At 33.5% G+C, this 23,437-nt stretch overlaps 2 protein-coding genes and 1 long non-coding RNA gene across 3 annotated transcripts in view; 2 read left to right on the top strand and 1 right to left on the bottom strand.

Moving 5' to 3' along the window:
- LOC140450249 (uncharacterized) overlaps positions 1–3,519 on the bottom strand; it is a 52,082-nt gene extending 48,563 nt beyond the window's left edge. The window contains exons 1-2 of the mRNA XM_072543768.1: positions 3,303–3,519; positions 2,757–2,951 (exon numbers count right to left, since the gene is read on the bottom strand). Coding sequence (XP_072399869.1) covers positions 2,757–2,951; positions 3,303–3,404 — 297 coding nt within the window. The 5' untranslated portion in view covers positions 3,405–3,519. The remainder of the gene's footprint in view (positions 1–2,756; positions 2,952–3,302) is intronic.
- A 246-nt stretch (positions 3,520–3,765) lies between these two features.
- The window catches only part of LOC140450248 (uncharacterized), a 44,235-nt gene continuing 24,563 nt past the window's right edge, over positions 3,766–23,437 (top strand). Inside the window, exons 1-2 of the long non-coding RNA XR_011951994.1 lie at positions 3,766–3,997; positions 4,876–4,973. This is a non-coding gene — a long non-coding RNA (uncharacterized lncRNA). The remainder of the gene's footprint in view (positions 3,998–4,875; positions 4,974–23,437) is intronic.
- LOC140449935 (uncharacterized) lies at positions 11,837–13,535 on the top strand. The gene is made up of 8 exons (XM_072543351.1): positions 11,837–11,856; positions 12,814–12,879; positions 12,936–13,001; positions 13,057–13,095; positions 13,149–13,175; positions 13,232–13,297; positions 13,353–13,391; positions 13,445–13,535. The coding sequence occupies exons 1-8, from the start codon at positions 11,837–11,839 to the stop codon at positions 13,533–13,535; spliced, it is 414 nt and encodes a 137-aa protein (XP_072399452.1).

Below are 23,437 nucleotides of genomic sequence, written 5' to 3'. Positions count from 1 at the left end.
ACTAAGGCACACGATTACATCCCCCTTTGAAGGCTCTTTTGCTAGAAAAAATTTATTTAGTACACAAAGCAGTTATAAAGAGTTGAAAACTTATAAAAGTTACATATAAAAGATTCAAATTGTACATACATATTCACAAACGTACATAAAAGTTTTAAAATATGTATATAAAAATGTTTACAAATCTCACACTGTTTATTCGAAAATGTTCCTACAGTATTTTACAAAAGGTTCACAAAAAATTCGAAAAATGTCCATACAATGTTTTAAAAATGGTAACACGAAAAGAGAAAAAATTAAAAGTGTTCCTAAAATTCAAAAATATTTATAACAGTTGAAAAATGCTCATAAAAATTCGAAATGTAATTAAAATATTTATAAAAGGTTAAAGTAATCTTCATACCATATTTATATGTTAACGATTGTCCTAGAGAATGTTTGTAAAGGTCACCACACCACAAAGTTGTTGTCATCTTCTTCTGCAGGTACAATCCTCGGTCGAAGTGCTTTTTGTTTGATTAATTCGCCCTCCTTTCCACCAGATCAAACCCATAGTCATTTGATAGCCCGGTTTTATCATCGCCCGGGAGTACGCTTGTGCCTACGTGGACATTGAACCACATACGGTAGGACAAGGCTTGACTCTGAGGCTGCTTCGGGGCGTCAGTTGCTTCTGGGCTTCGTGAACTTCTCCTTCAACGAAACATTCGGCACTGGCATCGTCAGAAACTGCAGAATATTATGATGGTCTACGGTCTAGGTTAGCTGCCGGCGTGGGTTGGTATTGAGCTCTTGGAACCATTCTCGTTCTGGAAGATGCTCAGCGTAGCTCGTCGAAGTGAGCTTGGGTCGCAAGGCTCACTGTTGGTTGGGCGCCATGTCACCATAAGGAGGTTTGGGTCTTGGCAAGAATTAACCCATATCTGCTTCCTAGGTGATTTGCAGAGGGCTTCGACCATCCCAATCGAAGTTTCCTCTGCGTTTCTGTTCCAATTTCGTAATATTTTACAATAAAAACACAGTTTGCTCTTGGCATTTACTTGTAGGTGAGAGTTCCTAAGTATGGTGAAATTTTCTTTCAAATTGCTTTTGAAAGAAAAATTTTTTTTTTTTCAATAGCTGCTTTTGAGATCCACAGTAGAAAACCATTTTGATCCAGCCAAGTCACTAAGGGTATCGTCAATATGGGGCAGTGGGTAGCTGTATTTCTTGGTGACACTATTTAATCTTCTGTGGTCGACACAGAACCTTGTGGAACCATTTTTCTTAGTTACCAACACCGGTTAGTTTTCTTAGTTTCTAAATTTATAGAAACTGACTTCATTTGTGGCAAAATGTAAAAATTGCATATGAAAGCTACACTCTTCACTTTTAAAATGGTACTTGATTTTTGTTGAAAGGACCCTCTAATCAAAAGATATCGAATTTTTACCGATGAGTAAATCAATGTTTTCCGTTTTTTGCACCATATAGGGGGGGGAGGGTTTAGGAGAAAGGCCAAAAGTAGGAATGACAAACATTTTTGTATATTTTTGAGGTCCCAAAATTGACAATCTCAGCAAAATACAGCTTGTTTCTATGATTTTTAGAGGTTCAGTGTCATTTTCGTCTAACAACTGGAGTATCAAAGTTACTTAAACAATCTACACTTACTTGACAAATCTAACTGATTGTCATTTTTATAAAACAAGTTAGTTTTACATTGGAAAAAAGTCTAAATTATATAATGTGCATTAGGTATGTATATAAAAATAAAATAAATTATTCTTTTAATTTAAATGAACCTTAATAATTATTTTGTACATTCTGACATGCTTAATTGGCTGACTAAATATATTTTGAATATACAAGGACTGATCTACATATTCTACAGTTCATTAAACTACTCATTCCTATATTCTATAGTTAGGAATAGCAAAGGAGATCGCACACATTTTCTGTAATGTCAATCAAATGCAATAAAATTCACATGAATAGATTTATCTTGAAATTACAATCATTTCATATTATTGCATCAACTCCGAATTTTGATTAATAACAATGTAAATTGATATGAATAAATCTAAAATCAAATGGATATGTAACTGGGTTAGAGTGAGAAAAGAGATTTTGTTAATTGTTAGTTCATAAATCAATCTGCAGGTATTTAGTCAAGGTACCATTACCAAAGTACATAGTTCATCTAATCTGCTTAGCCCACATTGGGTAAGCTGTTTTCAATAGCAATTAGACTAACAGTATTTATGAATTAGAGTTTTATGGACTTCAAAAGTGGATTTCCATTAACTTCAATTACAATTTACGCCATTATTAATCAAAATTCATAGCTGGTGTAATGACATGAAATGGTTGTAATTTCGAGACAAATCTTATCATGTAAATTTTATTGCATTTGAGTGACATTAAATGTCCCATATGATGTATGTGGTATACATTAACAATCTCATATCCTTTAACAATTGTATTCTTATTAATATAATAAGAAACCGTATTGACCTGTGAATTTTTGTTAAAAAAACCTGTGAAAATCAATGCTTTAAAGGAATCATGAATGTGTTGCTTGTGTGAATCCATTCCAAAAGGTAAAATTAGTTAAATTAAGTTGATTGTGAGTAAGTCTAATTTATTTCTTTTAGCTTTAAAGGAAATTTATAAAATTAGAATCATCTAGAACATACAAGATATAACCACATGATATAACAAATAAATTATTAATATAGTATAATTTAATTTATTAATGCACATTTTATATTTACATTAGGTTCAGTTCCCATGGTATAAGTTTTCCCAGTTCCAGTTTGCCCATAGGCAAAAACAGTGCTATTATATCCTTTCTTAACATAGTGAACTAAAGGTTTCACAGTTTTATTGTAAACCGTCTCTTGGGAGACATCCTCAGAAAATATATTATCAAATGAAAATGTTTGGGAGCGATCTACCAATAACAAAACCTGAAATTAAAAAAATAGATTTTAAACAATATAGAGGTAAATTTAAAAAAAAACTCTTTAAAACTACATAACATGAAATCCTTTATTACTATCTTTTGTTAGAGATCACTCCCTGCATAGTCTAAAGAGCTCAATTTTTATGATTTTGTAACTAAATATAAAAAAAAACAAATAATTTTTGGTAGGAATTAAAAAATACCCTACATTTCCATAATTTAAAAAAAAACGTATATGAAAATATTGTATTTATAAATATCATTCTAAATATTAATGTATAGCAGATTATTAATACCAGACCAATACCAAAGAATATAGATATTCTTTGCCAATACGTTTAAGTATGAAACTTACTGGTGGTTCTTGGCTTATAATGCATAAACATTGACTTTCACCATTCGATTTGTTAGGTTTGATCCTTATAGCAACATTTACAAACTCTGCATTAGATTCCATAATCCTAAATCAATTTCATTATTTGCTACTTAATTACTTTATCTTAATACTTTTATATTATATTTATTGTACATAAACTATAAACACTTTTTCCGTTATATTTAAAAGTTTTGACAAATCGGATTCTTCTTTTTTGAATAATCGGATAAAGATAAACTTCGGTAGTTCAAATATAACTATCAAGTTAAATTTTATTGTCAAATTTGATATGTTTAAGAGTTAATTATAAAACAAAGTAAATAAATTAATTTTACATATTTCCAAACTCACTTAAACCTAGATTCTATTTGATAAAAAGAAAACCTAAAATCATGACCGCTCGTCCATTTGTCAACTGTCATCAAAATTTAGGCCAAACACATCACAGGGCATATCAAGTCCATAAAGCAACAGCAACGAAAATAAACGCACAGTATAAACAATAAACATAATAAATAACAACACAAGCTGCTGTAATAGACATATATTATACCATAAAATTATACTACAGAGAATTGCAGAAATTCCTTGTCAACTTTAGTTATTTGGTAATTGGTATTGAATCCACGGACCCAAGCGATGCAGAATAGATCAGCGACACTGCTTGTATTCCTGTAAGTCTTTCCTTCTACATTTTATTTTTATATGAGTCCATTTTCTGAGTATGCTGAAATAGAACCTAATATCCTTTCTTATTTTCAAAGACATCATCTTCGTGATAGAAACCCTTTAAATATACTTCCCATTATCAAAGAAATTTCCTTGATTCTAGACGATAAAATGCCAATTTCAAATAGCGATATTTCCAGCTTGTGTGCTATTCTCCCTGAGTATACATTTGTCTATCTTTATAAGATCAGTCGATGCATTAATAGAATTTCTACTAAGCCAAAATCCTACTGATGTTCAAGCATTAGCACTGAATACAAGTTAGTCATAACTAACTGCAACAGTCCAAAAACCACACATGATGAACACTATCAAAGAATCACTACTCATTTAAATGACTTGTTACAACATATTTCCTTAGGGTGGCCGCACACAGAAAGAGCAAAACTGTTTTAGTCAAAAATGTTTTTGTTTGAAACAATTTTATTTTGATTTTTTTTTTGTTTTATTTATATGTTAGTTCTTTTCTAATATCTCATTCTGTTTTTTGCTTATATTCGTGATTTGTATAAATTTTCTGTCTAATCACTATAAACTAAGAGACTTTTGCTTTAAAATTTTGCAATCTTTTTTCTCTTCCAGATCTTTGTAAATATTTTGTTTTTATTTTATCTCGAGTCACTTTGTATCAGATTACCTCACCAGGGGCAAGATTATTAAAATTGGGAGATCTGGTCTAAAATACTCCTTTTAAAATATTTTCATCCAAGTTAGTAAAGGGCCGATTTGGAACGCAGGTTTTACTGGAATTTGAGAAAAACATTATTTTTCTTCCTGAAAGAGTAACAAATATGTATACTCCATTTCTCTCTGACTTTTCTAGCAAAAAAATACTCAATAGTGTTTAGAGGACTAACTGACACAGGTTATCAGCATCATTCGAGATTATTGAAAAATAATTATAAGAATAAAAAAAAGAGGGTAAGTGATTTTGTTTTTTCTTGTAAGCCATATATAGAAATGCATAATAAAGTTGTTAGACAGTCAGATAATTTGGTAGTGGCGATTCAAAAACTTCGTAGGATAATTTTTGATAAATTTGGTGAAAGGGATGCTAAAATTTGGTTAAAACGGGTAAATGCACATATTTGGAAATGTAATAACATCGTTAAATCTAAAAAGCTACCTATTGGGACTGTTAGAAAGTTACAAACTAACGTAGGACATTTTAAACATTTTTGAACAATAATTTTAAATTTTAATAGACATGTTGGTCTAGGACTTACGGAAAACTTAAAATTACGGAATAGAGTAAAATGGGAAAATGTCAGAGGTTATAATAAATTTATGTCATAAGAACGTAGGACCGTTTTTGGATGATGTTTTTACCGTATTTAAACAAAAAATTAAAACTGTTTGAAATCTAATAGAATACTTAAAGTCAATACTACTTTGTGCGGGGAATTTATTAAAAAAAAAGGCGACAGTGAGAGTTTAGATTTGGTATATTTTAACAATAAAAATGTCATTATAGATAGTTATTCAATCGATTTACACATTTGGTTTAGTGAAAATGTTAAAGATAACATTTTAAAAAAGCTGTCAGAATTTGCAGAAAAAGATTCAGGTATCGCTCTCTTTAGAGTAATTTCATTAGAGGTTAATATCAATAATAAAGTAGAAATTGGGAACGGGTCATCGTACATTAAACTTCCTGAGCAAATTCAAAAGCATCGAGCATAATGAAATATCAAAACTGGTGATCAAAATTGCTTTTATTGGTCGATAATAAGCTCTCTCTATCCAGCTAAAATAAATAAAGAACTTACATCGTCATATCCATATTATAGTACAGTAGAAAGGGAGACACTATACTCCACTTTGACCTTTGACCCCTGACGTCACAAACCCCATCTGCGCTCCGGTCACGCCCCGTGATGACGTCATGAACGCTAGCCGGCACGGCCAGTAATAATTGGTTATTTTTAATATGAATTAATGTACATACTATTTTTGTATTTCAACTATTTTTATTATCTACTACTGATAAGACAATTTTAATCCAAATTATTAAATTATTATTAAATAAAAAATTTCTACCATGTGTAGGACTCGAACCCGCGACCCATACGTTGATGACTAGACGCTCAGACTACTAGACCAATCGGTCATTTGAAGTAGGTAGGCGTCAATAGGTATAAAAAAAACAAAGTCAAAGGTCGTGGTCATGACGAAGCAAACCGTGTACAAACCGCAGAGGATAATGCAAAAGCGAATAGTTTGCAATATTGCAATTATATTTTTAAACTTGTGTGTTAAATATAAAAAGCCGCAAACATAAAGTACGATAAAGAGAAACTATTTTTAACAAAAACAGTTTTTAGTTGTAAAGAATTATGTTTTGAATCGAGTATCTAACTCTTGACTTGAAAGTATTTACAAATTAGTAAAGATTAGGTTAAATATCAGTGTTGCAGAAGACTGCAAAAGTTCTGTGGTATTGTAAGCGTAATATAAACAAATAGTTCATAATAACCCAATGCACATATTCGGAATGCAATAATTATTTATGAAAAGTAGAAAATTATAGGTGACATGTTATTTAATAAAGAGTTCAAAATAAATAGTAATAACTAAAGTAAATATACTTAATGGTAAAAACTTACGATCTATGCATCCGTGTGTATGTTTAAAAAATTCAGCCACAACGCCAATGGGTCCAGTAACAGGTCATGATCCGTGCTCTGTTTAAAATTTTCAAACACAGCGCAAGGAATCCATTAGTGGCAGGCGATTCACACCTTTCCATGCCTAAAACTGAAGCGTCTTGTGAGCAAGACTCAGTATGTATATTCTAAGCAAAATAATATTTTCTCAAAAAAGGAATTCCAAGAAAGAGGCGATAGATTTACTATATAATTTCTTTATTATTATTATTATACGCTGCACACATTAGTCATATAGGAAAACACATAATAGACCCTAACCGTCAAATATTACTGAAAAAAATATACACGACAGGAAGGCGGGAAAAAGGAGCAGTGGTTAAGGAACAGGTAAATAGGTATTCCCACCAACCACCCGTGCCAGTTAAACCGACACTACAACATCTCGTACAAAATAGGTTAAATATAGGATCAAAAACAATTAACAAAAAACCGGTATAAGAATCAAATTTAAAATTCGATGATTATACTTAGTAATGGTACAGCTGAAAGTAAAAAACCGTTGAAAACCCTCTCACAAATACCAAATATGTTTGTCTGCTTTACAGGACTGTTTAAAGAAAACAAAATCTATTTCCCTAACAACCACGATCATTTTTCCATAAAAAGATATTAAAATATAAGGCATTGTCCCACTTAGGGAGAACGCGTAGCACTTTGGCTAGTTTGCAAAACTGAACGCAGGATGGCAATACAAAAAAAATCATACAACCAAGCCCTTAAGCTAAAGACGGTCCTGAAAACAACAAGGTACAAAAAGCCCTCTTCAAAGGTAGATAAAAACATTAAGAAACCAACTAAAAGGTGAGCAGAAGAAGGAGGGTGGCTTCATGCCTACTGCGCAGACTGCAAAGCATAGAATACAATGAGATGTTGGTAGTAGGTGTGAAAACAATGTACACAGTACCAAAGGTAAAATAACCATCTTCTACGAATACTTCCATCGTTTCACCCTCGTTCACATACAAGTTCTCGATGTAAAATATCTGTCCATCTATAGAAAACTGCAATTGAAGCAAGTCACCCTCACCATAATTATTACCTAGCCATATCTCGCCATTGTAGACGAAATTATTTATTGCGAACGTAATCAACACAAAGTCAAGATCTTGTGTGAATTGAACCAAATTTAAGTTGATGAATTGAAAGTTTTCTGATAAAATGTTAATTTGAACAAACGGGAGAATGTTACACCGCACCTTGGCTCCTCTCACGTCGAATTTCCTCCTCAGATTAAGAGGAAACGAAGCATGCATTAGTGTACATAATTTTGATCAGACATGCTTTTATCGCTTTGTGTCCTATTAAAGAACATGCACAAAGAGTATCCAAGTATCCTCATTATTCTGATGTATTGAAATTAAAAACTATTCAGGCACCGCTGAACATCAAACAGATTCCTATGTTTGAAAAACAGAATAACATATCGATAAACATATATTACCTTAATACAGATAAACATTTTAAGACCCTCCCCAGCATATTTAACGAAAGAAAAGAAGGGTAAACATGTAAACTTATTATTAATTCAAGATAAATATAACGACGTAGAAGGGCCAATTAGATACCACTATGTGGGTGATAAAAAGCCTATCTCGCCTACTCTCTAAACAGCTAAGTAAAGAAGAACATAAACAATATTGAAAAAATATATACATACGAGGATGTTAAGGAGAAAGGAGCAATGGTAAAGGAGACAGGAAAACAGGTATTCCCACCAACCACCCGTGCCAGTTAAACCGACACTGCAACATCTCGTACCAAAAATAGGTAAAATAAGGTAACAAATATCCAGCAAAATAAGTGTACAATTTCTGTATAGACGCTAAAACAAAAGGCATCGCTAAAGGTCAAATATTTCGTACAATGATATTTAAAGAATACCCGCCACAAAAATAGTTATAAACATGAAAACAGGGCTACATATTAGAAAGAGTATAAGCATAACACTACCTATAGAAAGTAATACCATTCTACACGAAGTAGGTAAAACAAATGGTGATAACCCTCTTCACTTCATGCAACACGAAGTAAACGAACAGAAAATAGTAAAGTAACAAAGAAGTATTTACGAAGCAAATATTGTTCAATATATATAGCCAGCTATATCGGTTCTGAAAAGCCTAGCTCAAATGGAGCAACTGTGTGTCATATTTGTGAGAAACGCTTTTTGACAACAGATAACGTTTTAGACAACGCTAAGAACCACAGGAAAAACATAAGAGGTCCTAACTTCAATGATTACAGAAAAAATTTACAATCGTCAGGAAGGTGGAAACAAAGGAGCATTGGTAAAGGAGACAGAAAAACAGGTATTCCCACCAACCGCCCGTGCCAGTTAAACCGACACTGCAACATCTCGTTCAAAAATAGGTTAAATATAGGATTAAAAACAATTAACATAAAATTAAAGCCAGTATTTAAGGTCGACGATATTGCATGGTCACGGTACAGCTGAAAGTAAAAAAATCACACATACCTACATAGTTTTCGACTCTCTGCGACAGGGGGTTCTCTTAGTCACGGCGAAGAGAATTTGAAAAATTTGTTGGAAAATGCACTGAATGATGCAAAGAAACAAAGCGGATACAAAAAGGGCGATAAAATTCGAATAATTGCCCACAATAACAATTTCAATCACCCCATTTCGACCAAAGTAACCAATGGACTCGAACTTCAGCAGGCACTTTTCTTATGTTTCGCAACTCATTGCGAAACGAGGTGCGTTTTGCAAAAAGTAATTAGTTGACATAACGTCTACAGGCGCTTGTGACAGAGTTTCTGAACGTCTTACTGGATCAACGAAAACACCACGTTTTATAGTTTCGAATATTTTGATTAAACGACAGAAAAGAAGGAAAAAGAACATTGGTAAAGGAACAGAACAAAGGTATTCGCACCAACCAACCGTGCCATTTAAAACGGCACTATAGCATCTCGTACAAAAATAGGTTAAATATAGTTAGTTGATATTCACAGGAGAAAGTAAAGAAACCAGCGAAAAACCCTCCTATAAGCGACAAATATGTTTTACGGAGGTATTTAATAATGTTAAACAAAGCTATTCAGTATAATATGTACTTGTATGTAAACAGTTCAGCAATAAAGTACTTAGCTGTGACACAGAAGGTAATACAGCCCACCATGAAGCACCGTTTGGAAGTATTGATAGGGTCTAATTAAAAAACCAAGTATTAGCAGTTTCTAAAGCCAAGTATGGTCCGAATATACCTAAAGCAAAACTGTAATATATATATATATATATATATATATATATATATATATATATATATATATATATATATATATATATATATATATATATATATATAGAGTACTGAGGTTTCCGCTATCAGAAACAACAACAACGTCTGAAGCCTCCAGAATACGGAAGGTGCCGTTGCGATTCTTCAGGCTGAACAGCTAAAAATAATATACGTAGATATTTAACCGCTATACCCTAGGGTATGTAAAATATGGAGATTCAACATCTAATGACAACTTGACCGATGAATCCTCGAGATGTTTTATACGGGTTCGTACAGGTAATACCATAGAGTATTACAACAAATCAGGAGAACCACAGAAAAGAGCCTGATTAAGTTACTACATAATTTTATATTATTATTATTTTATGATACATCTATATAATTTAGTCGTATAGAAAAAAACGAAAAACGTAATACAAACTATCCGTCAAGGATTACAGAGGTAAACGGCGTTCGAGGAATATACAGTGTCGCTCAGGCAAATAATAACCAACATATGGCCATAAAAATTTCCCTATATAATGATTAAAAATAAGTGGATATATCTAAAAGTCTAATACTGATGAGCAAGATCACAAGATCCGCCGTAAGTATATGAACAATTATGCTTCAACGAAAACCGGTAAATGATGTATTTGGTTGTTAATAATTTGTATGGATGGTCGAGGACATAATTCCTTACACATGACACCACCTTTCGTTAGACTTTTCCACACAGATCTCAACGTTTACAACTATGGACTACATAATGTATATTTAAGTTACATCAAGAACTACGTAGAGTGTTTAGATAACTTTACGACAAAGACGGCCACACAGAATCTAATACAGTCAGATAAGCACCATGTTTATACCATAACACAAAACAAGGTTTGTTATCGATATTTTGATACCTCAGACTAACGTAAAGACAATATTTATGGTATCCCTCAGGTTAACAAGAAGGTGTTGGGTATGATGAAAGATGAGAATGAAGGCCGAATAATGACTGACTACATAGGGCTCCGATCTAAATTGTATACAACAAAAGTAGCTATCACAGATTCCTAGTTCGCGTATTTCATTGTACAACAACAACATTCTTGTGAAAATGTACAAAGGTTAGGCAGTCTAAGGATAACTATCGAAAGTATTTACCAACAGAAGTACAAACACCTGTTTCCACTATTAAACAGATGACAAGGGTAAAGACATTAATGACAATAGATCAATTTTTATTTTTAAGTAAACGTGTATAAATAATAATAAGTAAATAAGAAGTAAGTATAGAACAGAAAGCTTAAAACATCAATCAATTCCATTAAATTAGTAGTAAACAGTAAAGAGGTTAAGTAATATTTATAAGTAGACATAGTCACGTATAAAAAGTCATGTACAAAATAAAAAAAAAGAAATATTATTTTGCTTAGAATATACATACCTGGAGGTATCGTGTTGGTGCTTCAGGTTGTAGACACTAAATAGTACTCAATACTCTCGAGCAGGCTTTTTATAGTATGTATATGGTGGGGTAGTATCAAGGCTTGGTCTTAAGACTTGTTTTTCTAAAAACGTATATCTAACCACAGAATCTGTTGTTGATCGGGTTATGCAAGCTTCTGCATTGATTAAACCTACCAAAGCGGAAAAACAATAGTGATAACTGAAACAGTTTTATAATGACTTAACCAATTATTTATCAAAGTATTGATACACACCGCAGATAATACGGAAAAGTGCAACAAACAAATGCAAGGACAATAACGATAACGAAAACGTTCCCGCACTTTGAAAAATTGTTTAAAAGATTTTTGTAACACCTTAACCACTTATTTATCAAAGTATTGATTTATCTTCATATAATAGGAAAATGCAGCAAACAAATGCATGGTTAGGACGATACAAAACCAAGATTGTTTTTCGTAAAATACACAATAACAAAAATATTAGTGGTTTACTCCAATGTATATAAGGCCTACCAAGCTGTTTCACAACCATACAAAATGTTCTGCTATTCGCTCCGTGCGTGACTGACGCGACACCTACCGCCTTCATCTGACAGTTTTGGAGTCTACCAATTTTCAGGTTAAACATATGACATTAATGACATATGTTTGACATTGTTAAATACAGGCGAAATTGACAATTATTAATAATTAACTTTTTAACTATATTTTTTCAGTTTATGTACAAAATAAATGTAGTATTAAAAACTGGGTTTCTCAAAATTCATCATAATATATCTTTTTACGCCCAAACGGAAAAGAAAAGTTAAAAATCTAGTACTGGCAAATCAAGTTTTTCACGTGAAAAAGCATATAATTAAAAACAGTAATAGTAAAAGTTGTGATATAAAAGCTAAAGTCATCAGGCACTCTGCAGTTAGCTTGAAGCCTTATAAAATATCATTTAAGGTAAATTATTTAAATATTTCAATTGCATAAAAATGAGGTTACGTGATATTTCCTTTTTCATATTAATAGCACGGATCCATCTTTTTCTTTTCTCTAATTTATATGTAATCTTTGGGAACCTATAAAAACTACACTTACTATTTTTGCTATTATTAGCACAACTAAATACGCAACATGTATTTGCACACATTTTTGATAAAATTTATGCGTAAAAAGGTAGGGCCAATTGTGTCATATTTCGCCGCTACGCACGCTGGCATCGTTTCAAGGTACCCCTACCATGGTCACGCACGGAGCGAATAACTGCAAATGTTTATTTTGTTTTTGTCAAGAGACAGTAGAGTAAGTTACTATATAATATACATACATATAATATACATATATAAATTCTATTTTATTAGTTATTATTGTTTATTATTTATTATTTTTATAGTTATTACACAAAAAATGGGGTTCTGGTACAGCCTCATTGTGGCGGAAGACCTCAAGAAAACGAAGAGTAAGTAAATTTTAATGAATACTGATATTTATACTAACAGACATTTATGTTTACAGAATAGATAAATTAATAGACGGTACTTTAAAGGAGGGCGAGGAGCAGGGGGAGGCAGATGCTGAAGAGTATGTATATACCACATTTTATTACATATAGAATTATTGTTTTATTGATTTACAGAGCCATCCTGGATATTTTTGGAGAGGAGCCTTTGTATGAGTAAGTATTAAACGTGTTGCAATATGTATAATATAATGCGGCTTTTGTTTCAGGCTTGATGGTTTAGAATGTAACGAAGAGTAAGTAAATTTTAATGAATACTGATATTTATACTAACAGACATTTATGTTTACAGAATAGATAAATTAATAGACGTTACTTTAAAGGAGGGCGAGGAGCAGGGGGAGGCAGCTGCTGAAGAGTATGTATATACCACATTTTATTACATATAGAATTATTGTTTTATTGATTTACAGAGCTATCCTGGATATTTTAGGCGAGGAGTCTTTGTATGAGTAAGTATTAATCGTGTTGCAATATGTATAATATAATGTGGCTTTTGTTTCAGGATTGATGGTTTAGACAGTAACGAAGAGGAGGATGAGGAGGATCAAACAACAACGCCACCACCCCCAAAAAAAAAAAAGACGTTTAAATAAAAATTTTAAAAATTTCATGTGTTTATTATTTTACACTTTTACAGTAAAAACTACATATAATAGAACCATTAAATCATTAGAGAATCATTATAGCATTACTGGTAGTAGGTGTGAAAACAATGTACACAGTGCCAAAGGTAAAATAACCATCTTCTACGAATACTTCCATCGTTTCACCCTCGTTCACATACAAGTTCTCGATGTAAAATATCTGTCCATCTATAGAAAACTGCAATTGAAGCAAGTCGCCCTCACCATAATTATTACCTAGCCATATCTCACCACTGTAGACGAAATTATTTATTGCGAACGTAATCAACACAAAGTCAAGATCTTGTGTGAATTGAATCAGATTTATGGTAACGAATTGAAAATTTTCAGATAAAATGTTAATTTGAACAAGAAACTCGCACTCAGCCATGTTCAAGCAACCAATAAAGATAAAAGAATATCAAAGACTGTTACATTTTCAGGTCGAAATTCGAAATTTATATCTTTGTGTAGAAACAAACAAGAAACCGCAGTCATTTTGTAAAGGATATCAGATAAGAATGGTATTGTTTAAAAGAAAAATCATAAAAGAGAATCAAATAAAGTGTTAATAGGCCCATGTCTATATACTAACAGATGGATGCAGACTTACACAGAGACACACAGAGTGTAACAGAGGTTTGCAGAACATAGCAGGCGCCATCAATGGCACGCTAACAGTTCAGACGCCATCAGCGACATGCAAGCAGAGGGTAGAAGAGGGTACCAGAGCATAACAGATGATAGCAGAGGGTAGCAGAGACACACAGAGGGTACCGGAGCATAGCAGACGCCATCAGTGACAAGTTAACAGTGCAGACGCCAACAGTGACATGCTAGCAGAGGATAGCAGAGAGAAAGTGAAAAGAAGGATTAATAAATAGTTGAATAACATCACGCCATACATTGAAGATCGTATAAATGAAACGGCCTGCCTCAAATAGGTATTACGTAAAGTAAGCTTCGAGTTAGTGTCATGTTAGCGTTGACTCAGCGTCGAATCATCATATACTCAGACACAAATGCTACGTACGGCATCATGTCAGCGTCATGTCAGTGTCATGTCAGCGTCGAGTCAGCGTCAAGTCAGCGTCAAGTCAGCGTCGAGTCAACGGTTATAAATAGAGCTGTTAACTTCAGAATCGACATTCAGTCGTAGGATGTTGAACAGAGAACAACGTATTAAGCAGCTTGCTAAAATTATTGGAACAAAGTACAAAGCTCTCAAAAGAATGCAGAGTGATCAACAAGAACATCTCGAAACAATTTTAACAACTGAACCTCTTACAGAAATAAACAATTATCTGAAAACTACACATCAATTGGATAAGCATGAAGACACTAGCGACAATTATCAGAAAACTGTACATCAATCGGAGAATCATGAAGACACTAGCGAACATCAAAACAATACACCGCAGAAGGATGAAGAGAGATCCGAACGCCTTCAAAAATATTGGCATCATTCGACAGATATCGACCGAAGTTATGGGCCACAGTATGTTTGGACAACTAATAAATGGGTAATGGGCGATAAGGAGATAAAATTTACTCCTAAACATATATGGGTTAACAATAATCAGTATAAAGCTACTAATGGATTATATAATTTAATATTTTACAAGAAACCACAAGACTTTACGCCAAACGATTGCATTAACTATAAAAAAATATTAGAAGTCACATGTATTCATCGAGATTCCCGAGGATATTTGAGACATCAAGCGTTCCCAGAAAAATTCAAGAAAATTATCAAACCCATGTATGTTGAGACAGAAAGAAGAAGAAGAAAACCCTCGTCAAGACATTGTTTATCAACTAAAAGCATGGGACGGGTAACGAAAAGTTCAAATAAAAACATTGAAGCGAAAACAACAAAACAGTATTTGGAAAGCAGCACAGCCGAAAACGAGTCAAAAACAAATCAGAGACCAAGTTCTGAAAGTGGACAGCTGTACGAGGAATTGAACAAAATATGGACCCTCTATAACGAAAATAACGATCCAAATATACTTGTAGAAGGCCTCAAAATTCTTTCGAAAAGCGATGCTCTAAATGGAAAAGAAGCAGAAGACATAATAAGTAAATTGCGCTATCTAGAGCTTATTCATTAATTGTCTCCACCTAGTGGATACTAAGGAAACAGAATACTTTAGAATTCATCATCCCACTAACCGATGCCTTCCTTCAAGAATATCATGTAATATGTATTAATTTAACAAATAAAATAATATGGAATTTAGCATGCCTTTTTATTTTCTACATAACCAAAACGCCGCGCCCGCGTCATTATCTTTACCTAAAAATATCAATGACATCACCTATCTTAACCGTTTGACATAATACCTTGATAAAACACAACAAGTATGCACACGGCACTATCTTTGCCTAAAAGTAGCGATGACGTAATTCTCGTCGACAGGTAAGATCTTGTTAATTTTGCAAAGATTTTCTAGCCGAAGTGCTACGAGTTCTCCCGAAGCGGGACAACGCCCTAAATTTTAATATCATTTTCTGAAAAAATGATCGTCGTTTTTGGCAAAATAGATTTTGTTTTGTTCTAATAATTAATTATAAATGTACATACTTTTATTATTTTGAATAAACTCGGTTTTAATTGCTTTATCACAATATGATAGCGTGTAAGCCGCAACTCGAAAATATAGATAATTTACAACCGGGATTTCGTAAAAAGACTAACTGATATGTTTTAAATACTTTATACAGCTGTTTTTATGTAAAATTGAAAATAAACACCCCTGTTTTTTCTCAAACAGTATTACCCTTTTCCTTATCATAAAGTGTCACGTGACCTAGGGTGAAAATGTATAAAAGGCGCACAACAAGATTTACTCTCATTTCTTATCAGTCAGCTCTGACGTTAAGACGTGCTCTCTCTCTTATCAACTCTTGCTCTTATCATCCTTTACTGTAAGTGTGCAATTTTTTTTTGAAAAATAGATATTACATTTTGAATTTTTAGTTTTTTTTGAAAAATTGTAAAGTTTTTTTTTGATTTTTAAGTTTCTAATTTTGATAATTTTCGAAATGGTTCAAAATTGGTCATTGAAGGTTTTAGCGCGTAGGTTCATAACAACATTTTGTGCGTACCTACATAGTTTTCGACTCTCTGCGACAGGGGGTTCTCCTAGCCGCGGCGAAGAGAACTTGAAAGCTCTGTTGGAGGATGCTATGGCTGATGCAAAGAAGCAAATTGGTTACAAAAAGGGTGACAGAATCCGTATTGTGGCTTTAAATGACAATTTCAATCATCCTATTTCGACAACAACTAGTGCAGATACCAATATGGACAGTTTATTACAGCATCTTGAAAACATATTGACATCTAACGACACTGTTCTTTTGGCTGACACGAAATTCGATATTCAAATTTTCAAGATGCCTAGGGGTAGCGGTCGTCGTAGAATGATAAATTTGTCAGAGGACCGTCGAACCAAAAAGAGCATTACACGGATTGTTAATACTGATAATCTTTGTGGGGCTAGAGCAATCGTAACGGCTCTTACATACATCACAAACGAGATTTTGGGTCACAAATTGATCAAAAGTGATGTTCATAACATACGTATAGGTCGAACATTACAGACGGTTTTGGCGGAAAAACTTTGTGGTCTATTGGGTGGTTGCTATGTCGACGGCTTTATTTTGGATGATTTTAAACAGGTCGAAGAACTACTGGATGTACAAATAAAGATAATTTGCGCTGAAAATTTCAACACAATCATATACGAGGGTCCCGAAAAAACAAACAAAATTTATCTATACAAAAATGGGAATCACTTCGACGTAATCAACAGGTTAAAAGGGTTGTATGGCGCACGTTTTTACTGTACAAAGTGCGATACACCTTATCAAAGCAAGCACAAGTGCAAGAAAGCACCTCTGTGTACAATCTGCAAGCAGCCAGTATAACGACTTGTCGACGCACACAAAGATCCTTTGCGAATTATGTAACCGCTTCTGCTTTAATATTGAATGCCTGCATAATCACGAAGCAATGTGCAAAGAAGTATTTAAATGTGAAAAGTGCAATAAAGTATGTAAAAGAGCCAATGAGCATGTGTGTGGCTACTCGATGTGCAGGAATTGTAACACTTTCGTAGAGATAGCTACGCATCATTGCTATATGATGAAAAAACCCGCCAAAGGAGGAATTTGCGAAGTACCGTGTGTATGTAATAATCGTAGTAATGAAGAAAATATGGGTTGTCGGAAGCATTATAAAACAACTGTTACATGTAAATATCCATGTCAATGCAACGGCCTCTCTAACACACCCATAAACCGTTGCACATATACAGAAAAATATTTATTTTTCGATTACGAAGCAATGCAAGACACAGGTATACACATACCGAACTTGGTGATAGCCCACGATTTTAATGGTAATAAATTTGTTTTCAAAGACAATGATGAGTTCTGTAAATGGTTAATTTCTGAGAAACACAGGGGTTATACAGCAATTGCCCATAACGGGAAAAGTTACGACTCGTATTTTATTTTGAAATACTGTGTATAAAACACGATAAAACCGTACACCATCTACAACGGGTCAAAACTGATGCTGCTAGAAGTACCTGCTATTAAATTAAAAATAATTGATAGTTCGAATTTCGTGAGCGGTCCTCTGGCAGAATTCCCCAAAACGTTTGGATTGGCAGAGTTGAAGAAGGGGTATTTTCCACATTTTTTTAATGTGCCTGAGAACCAGCAATATGTTGGGGCTTTACCAAGCCCTAAATATTATGGTCCCAATACCATGAAAGAGAAGCAACGTACAGCTTTCCTCGAATGGTATGAGGACCATAAAAACGATGAGTTTGATTTTCAGAGGGAGCTACATAACTACTGCGATTCAGATGTAGATATTCTACGAAGAGGTTGTTTGGAATTTCGTAAAGAATTTTTGGGGATCGCTAACATAGACCCGTTCCAATATCTGACCATTGCTAGTGTTTGTACGGCTATATATAGGACCAAATATCTGCAACCAAATACTATTGGGGTTGTAAAACAGGATCTTAAGGATACGTACAGTGAAGCATCCATAAAGTGGCTCAGTCAGTTTCCAGACGTACAACATGCTCTTAATGGAGGCGAAATTACGATCTGTGGTGCAAAAGTGGATGGCTATGATGCCTGTACAAATACTGTGTACCAGTACCACGGTTGTTTCTGGCATGGCCACCCCGAGTGTTTTGCACCCAACACAATTAATCATGTCAACAATGAGTCAATGAGCGACTTGTACGAACGAACACTGAGGAGAGCCGCACAAATAAAAGAAGCTGGTTACAAACTAGTAGAAATGTGGGAATGTGAATGGTTAAAATCAAAAGAATGTAAAAATGCACCGAGCCCTCAAATTGTTGAATCCTTAAAGCCTCGTGAAGCATTCTTTGGAGGACGAACAAACGCCATAAAACTAAATGTGACTGGTAAAAAGCTTAGATATATAGATATTGTATCGCTTTACCCTACTGTACAGTATTATGACCGCTACCCCATTGGCCACCCTGTTAAAATACATGCACCTGAATCATACAACCCCTCGTGGTTTGGCCTAGTACATTGTCAAATACTACCACCTACCAACTTATATCACCCAGTCCTACCTGTCAAAACTGACAAATTAATGTTTCCGTTGTGTAATCAATGCGCCTTGGAAGATTGCGAACATTGTGATCATGATGACTCAGAACGCGCATTAAAAGGTACGTGGACGACTCTAGAGATCAATAAAGCCCTAGAAAAGGGGTATAAAATGTTGAAAGTGTACGAGGTGTGGAATGTTGAACAAACTTCGACGGATTTATTTAAGGCCTATATCAAAGATTTTATGAAAATAAAATTAGAAACTAGTCCACATACATATGCCTCAAACGAAGAATACGCTCGGGTTGTAAAAGAACAAATGGGCATAGACTTAGACTTGGAGAAGATATCTCCAAATCTTGGTAAACGAGCAGTCGCTAAACTATGCTTGAATAGTCTATGGGGCAAGTTTGGGCAAAGAATGAATATGAAACAGACAGAGTATGTTGTGGACCTCAAAAGATGGTATGAGCTCTTGATGGATGATAAGATTAACATAACTAATGTGATATTTGTTAACGATCATATAGCCCAAGTCTCATATGATTACAAGGACGTATTTGTAGAAGACCCCACATCTACAAATATTTTTGTGGCTTTATTTACGACAAGTAACGCTCGTCTGAGACTGTACGATATGATTGATAGGTTAGGAGAGGCTGTAGCTTATTTCGACACAGACTCCGTTGTTTATATTGATGATGGCCTAAACACTGTCGAAACAGGTGAAATGTTGGGCGATTGGAGCGATGAGCTTGGGTCAGATGATTATATTGTAGAATGGCAGGCTACTGGACCAAAAAGTTATTACTACAAAACAGTCGAGGGCAAAGAGGTGACTAAAATCAAAGGCTTTACTTTAAACTACGAGAACAGCCTAGTACTCAATACCTCAGCGATGAATGATATCATACACGATCCCACCAAACAAATCAAGCTCACATATGACCAAATATGCCGCGATGTCCACACTAAAGACATAGTGACGAAAAAAAGGGTATCGAAGACATTCAAGATGGACTACAAAAAACGAAAAATTGTACATAATGATGAGTGTATGGATACCATGCCTCTAGGCTACAAGGCCTCTTAGATTGCTGTTAATAGTGTGTCACATGTCAAAATCTCTTCATTCACAGTTGAACACTCGTAGAGTACACACGTATCAAAATGTGGTCTGTAAATATTATAAATCAACGAGAAATTAAAAAATTCAATGCTCATCAGTGCACTTTCCAACTATGCTGTGAAACTATGTAGGTGGTGGTCTTAATCAAGACTCTTTGAAAAAGAAATTAGACTCTGCTCTTAACGATATAAAAAAACAAATTGGTTACAAAAAGGGTGACAGAATCCGTATTGTGGCTTTAAATGACAATTTCAATCATCCTATTTCGACAACAACTAGTGCAGATGTCAATATGGCAAAAATGTTAGAACAAATTGAAAATGTAGCCAGTTCCAATGCTTACATACAACTTAAAGACACTAAATTCGACATTCAAATCTTAAAAATGCCTCGTTAATTACTTTTTTTATGTAAAATGATTTGTTTTGAAAATTATCATTAAATTTAAAAACATCGGTAATATTAAAAATTTCAGAATGTTATCTTATTTTCAATGTTAAAAAATGCTATCTACCATTTTTTAAAAAATATTTAAGAGCTACTGTACTTTTTTGCATAGGTTATATTTTGACAACATCCATGCTTTGTTTACGAAGAATATCTACATATTTAAGTGTAAAATCCTTTTAGCTTTAATCCCTGATAACCTTCCGAAGAGTCAGTACTATTTAGTCAGCGGTAGACTACCCCAAAGTAGTAGCCGTTGAACTAAGGTCTGACCACACCTCTGTATAATAAAAAATCTTAAAAGATGCTCAGATAAATCACCAAAAGATATCTGTTATAAGTCACTGGCTACTTAATGAACCGGTCTGGTTAACTCCGGAGCTATGTGTTTGTTAGCTGCCTGATACCCAAAAGATACTCTGCACAGATCACTAAAAGATATTTACTGAGCCTTACCTTGAACTAAGCCCTGACCACACCTCTGTGTAATAAAAAATCTTAAAAGATGCTCAGATAAATCACCAAAAGATATCTGTTATGAGTCACTGGCTACTTAATGAAACGATCTGGTTAACTCCGGAGCTATGTGTTCGTTAGCTGCCTGATACCTAAAAGATACTCTGCACCGATCACTAAAAGATATTTACTGGGCCTTACACTACTTATATGTGATTTCTACATAAGCAAAGCACGGATGGGCCCAAATACCGTAGGCCTGTCTTATGTTTTTCTATGCTCTGTATATTGAGACATATGGCGGGGAATCTTAACGAGGCCGTAAGCATCTCCAATACTTCAATATTCTTTGATATATCCACGAATATGTCATATAATGTTGACGTATTGCCTCCTGGGTAGGCCATGGAAAGAGATGTAACATTACTTAAGTTTTATAAACACCCTGTACAAGAACATTTTGGATAAACCTATATGTAAAATCTTCATTTTATCCACCCTGTATAATAATTTTTGTTATTTATCTATTATTTATAATCTCTTTATTCTTAATGTAAAAACAATTACTAAACATTTGGTATTTCTTTTAATTATTATGTAAAATAAATTGATACTATTAGAAGATCGACAATTCTCAAACAAACAACAGGAAATTGTTATCTAACCGGTGAAAACGATAAATTTATTATTTTGTCTGCATATTGTCCAAACTTATGACTTCTGATACTTAAACCGGAATTGCTTATAAATAAAAACAATAAAATTTTACACATTTTTTATATTCTTTTCTTTAAAGCAGAAAATTTACAAACATTTGCTTACCCTTACTTAGCCAGCGTCTAACGTTGTCAATTGTTGTTGTTGTTGATTTCCAAATATTAATTACAGAGGGCACTGATGCTTCATGTTCGGCTTCTCATCTAAAATTATAAGTTTACATAATTTGTACAATGCTTGTACTGTGTAATATTTTTTCTAGGTAATCATGTATTCTTTATGTTACATTTAAGAATTTTTGATACACAAAATTGTTTATTCAACAAATACAAAGACTTTGTTGCGTATGTTCATTAGGCATTTGGGACATCTGCATATTGGGCATTTTGCAAAAAAAACCTTCGTAGACATTTTATTTACATGCTTGTCAAAAAAACCAGGCACATTTACGGTATTTGTTAAAAAATAGGCATACTTAACGCAAAATAACAATATCTTACCTTAGCATCTGTATACTTCGTCTATTCCTGTCGGTCTTTACGCCTTAGTTTTTGACAATTTAGAACTTTATGGGCTTTTTATCCCTTTGGTATACTTTGTAAGCAAAAGTAAAACTGTTTTAATCTCTTAATTATTTTACCACGTTTTGAAATATTTTGCCGGTACAACCTCCATTTTGTCCATGTGTATTAAATCTACATTTTTACAAAATAAAACAACATGTTAGCGCTTTTACTATCCTTACGTTTTTGAATCATTTTAGGCGTCAGTCATTGAAAAATAATAGTTCTTATTACTTACCTCTGTTTTCTTCTGTTAATCCTTGTTCTTGGTAGGTCCTTACAGGCATATAAATGTATATTTACATATTTTTTTTTTCACAAAATTTTTACATTTTGTCACATTTTTCTGATTTATACACTATAGGTACTATATAACACACACATTTCTTTGAAAAATATTATTTAAAATGAAACGATGAAGTCTTCGCTGTTGTTCTACATCTAGATAACAGTTTGCGGTTTTGGCGATATCACAGCCTGCTTACAACTTTATCAATTTCATGTATTTTTTCTGCTTTTCATAAATAAAAGTATTGCATTTCGGATATAGGGATATGAACTATTTGTTTATATTACGCTTACAATACCACAGAACTTTTGCGGTCTTCTGCAACACTGATATTTAACCTAATCTTTACTAATTTGTAAATACTTTCAAGTCAAGAGTTAGATACTCGATTCAAAACATAATTCTTTACAACTAAAAACTGTTTTTGTTAAAAATACTTTCTCTTTATCGTACTTTATGTTTGCGGCTTTTTATATTTAACACACAAGTTTAAAAAATATAATTGCAATATTCATATCGTCAAACTATTCGCTTTTGCATTATCCTCTGCGGTTTGTACACGGTTTGCTTCGTCATGACCACGACCTTTGACTTTGTTTTTTTTATACCTATTGACGCCTACCTACTTCAAATGACCGATTGGCGTAGTAGTCTG

The sequence above is a fragment of the Diabrotica undecimpunctata genome, chromosome 9, assembly GCF_040954645.1.
Source record: "Diabrotica undecimpunctata isolate CICGRU chromosome 9, icDiaUnde3, whole genome shotgun sequence".
Lineage (NCBI taxonomy): Eukaryota > Metazoa > Arthropoda > Insecta > Coleoptera > Chrysomelidae > Diabrotica > Diabrotica undecimpunctata.
The sequence above is the reverse complement of the archived record's forward strand: the minus strand, read 5'-3'. Positions and strand labels throughout refer to the sequence as shown.

Excerpts from the sequence above, each read along its gene's own strand:
- LOC140449935 (XM_072543351.1), top strand. The coding sequence starts at position 11,837 with ATGCAGCAAACAAATGCATG. Across the intron at positions 13,002-13,056 it reads GGGGAGGCAGATGCTGAAGA|AGCCATCCTGGATATTTTTG; the intron begins GTATGTATATAC and ends ATTGATTTACAG. Across the intron at positions 13,096-13,148 it reads GGAGAGGAGCCTTTGTATGA|GCTTGATGGTTTAGAATGTA; the intron begins GTAAGTATTAAA and ends CTTTTGTTTCAG.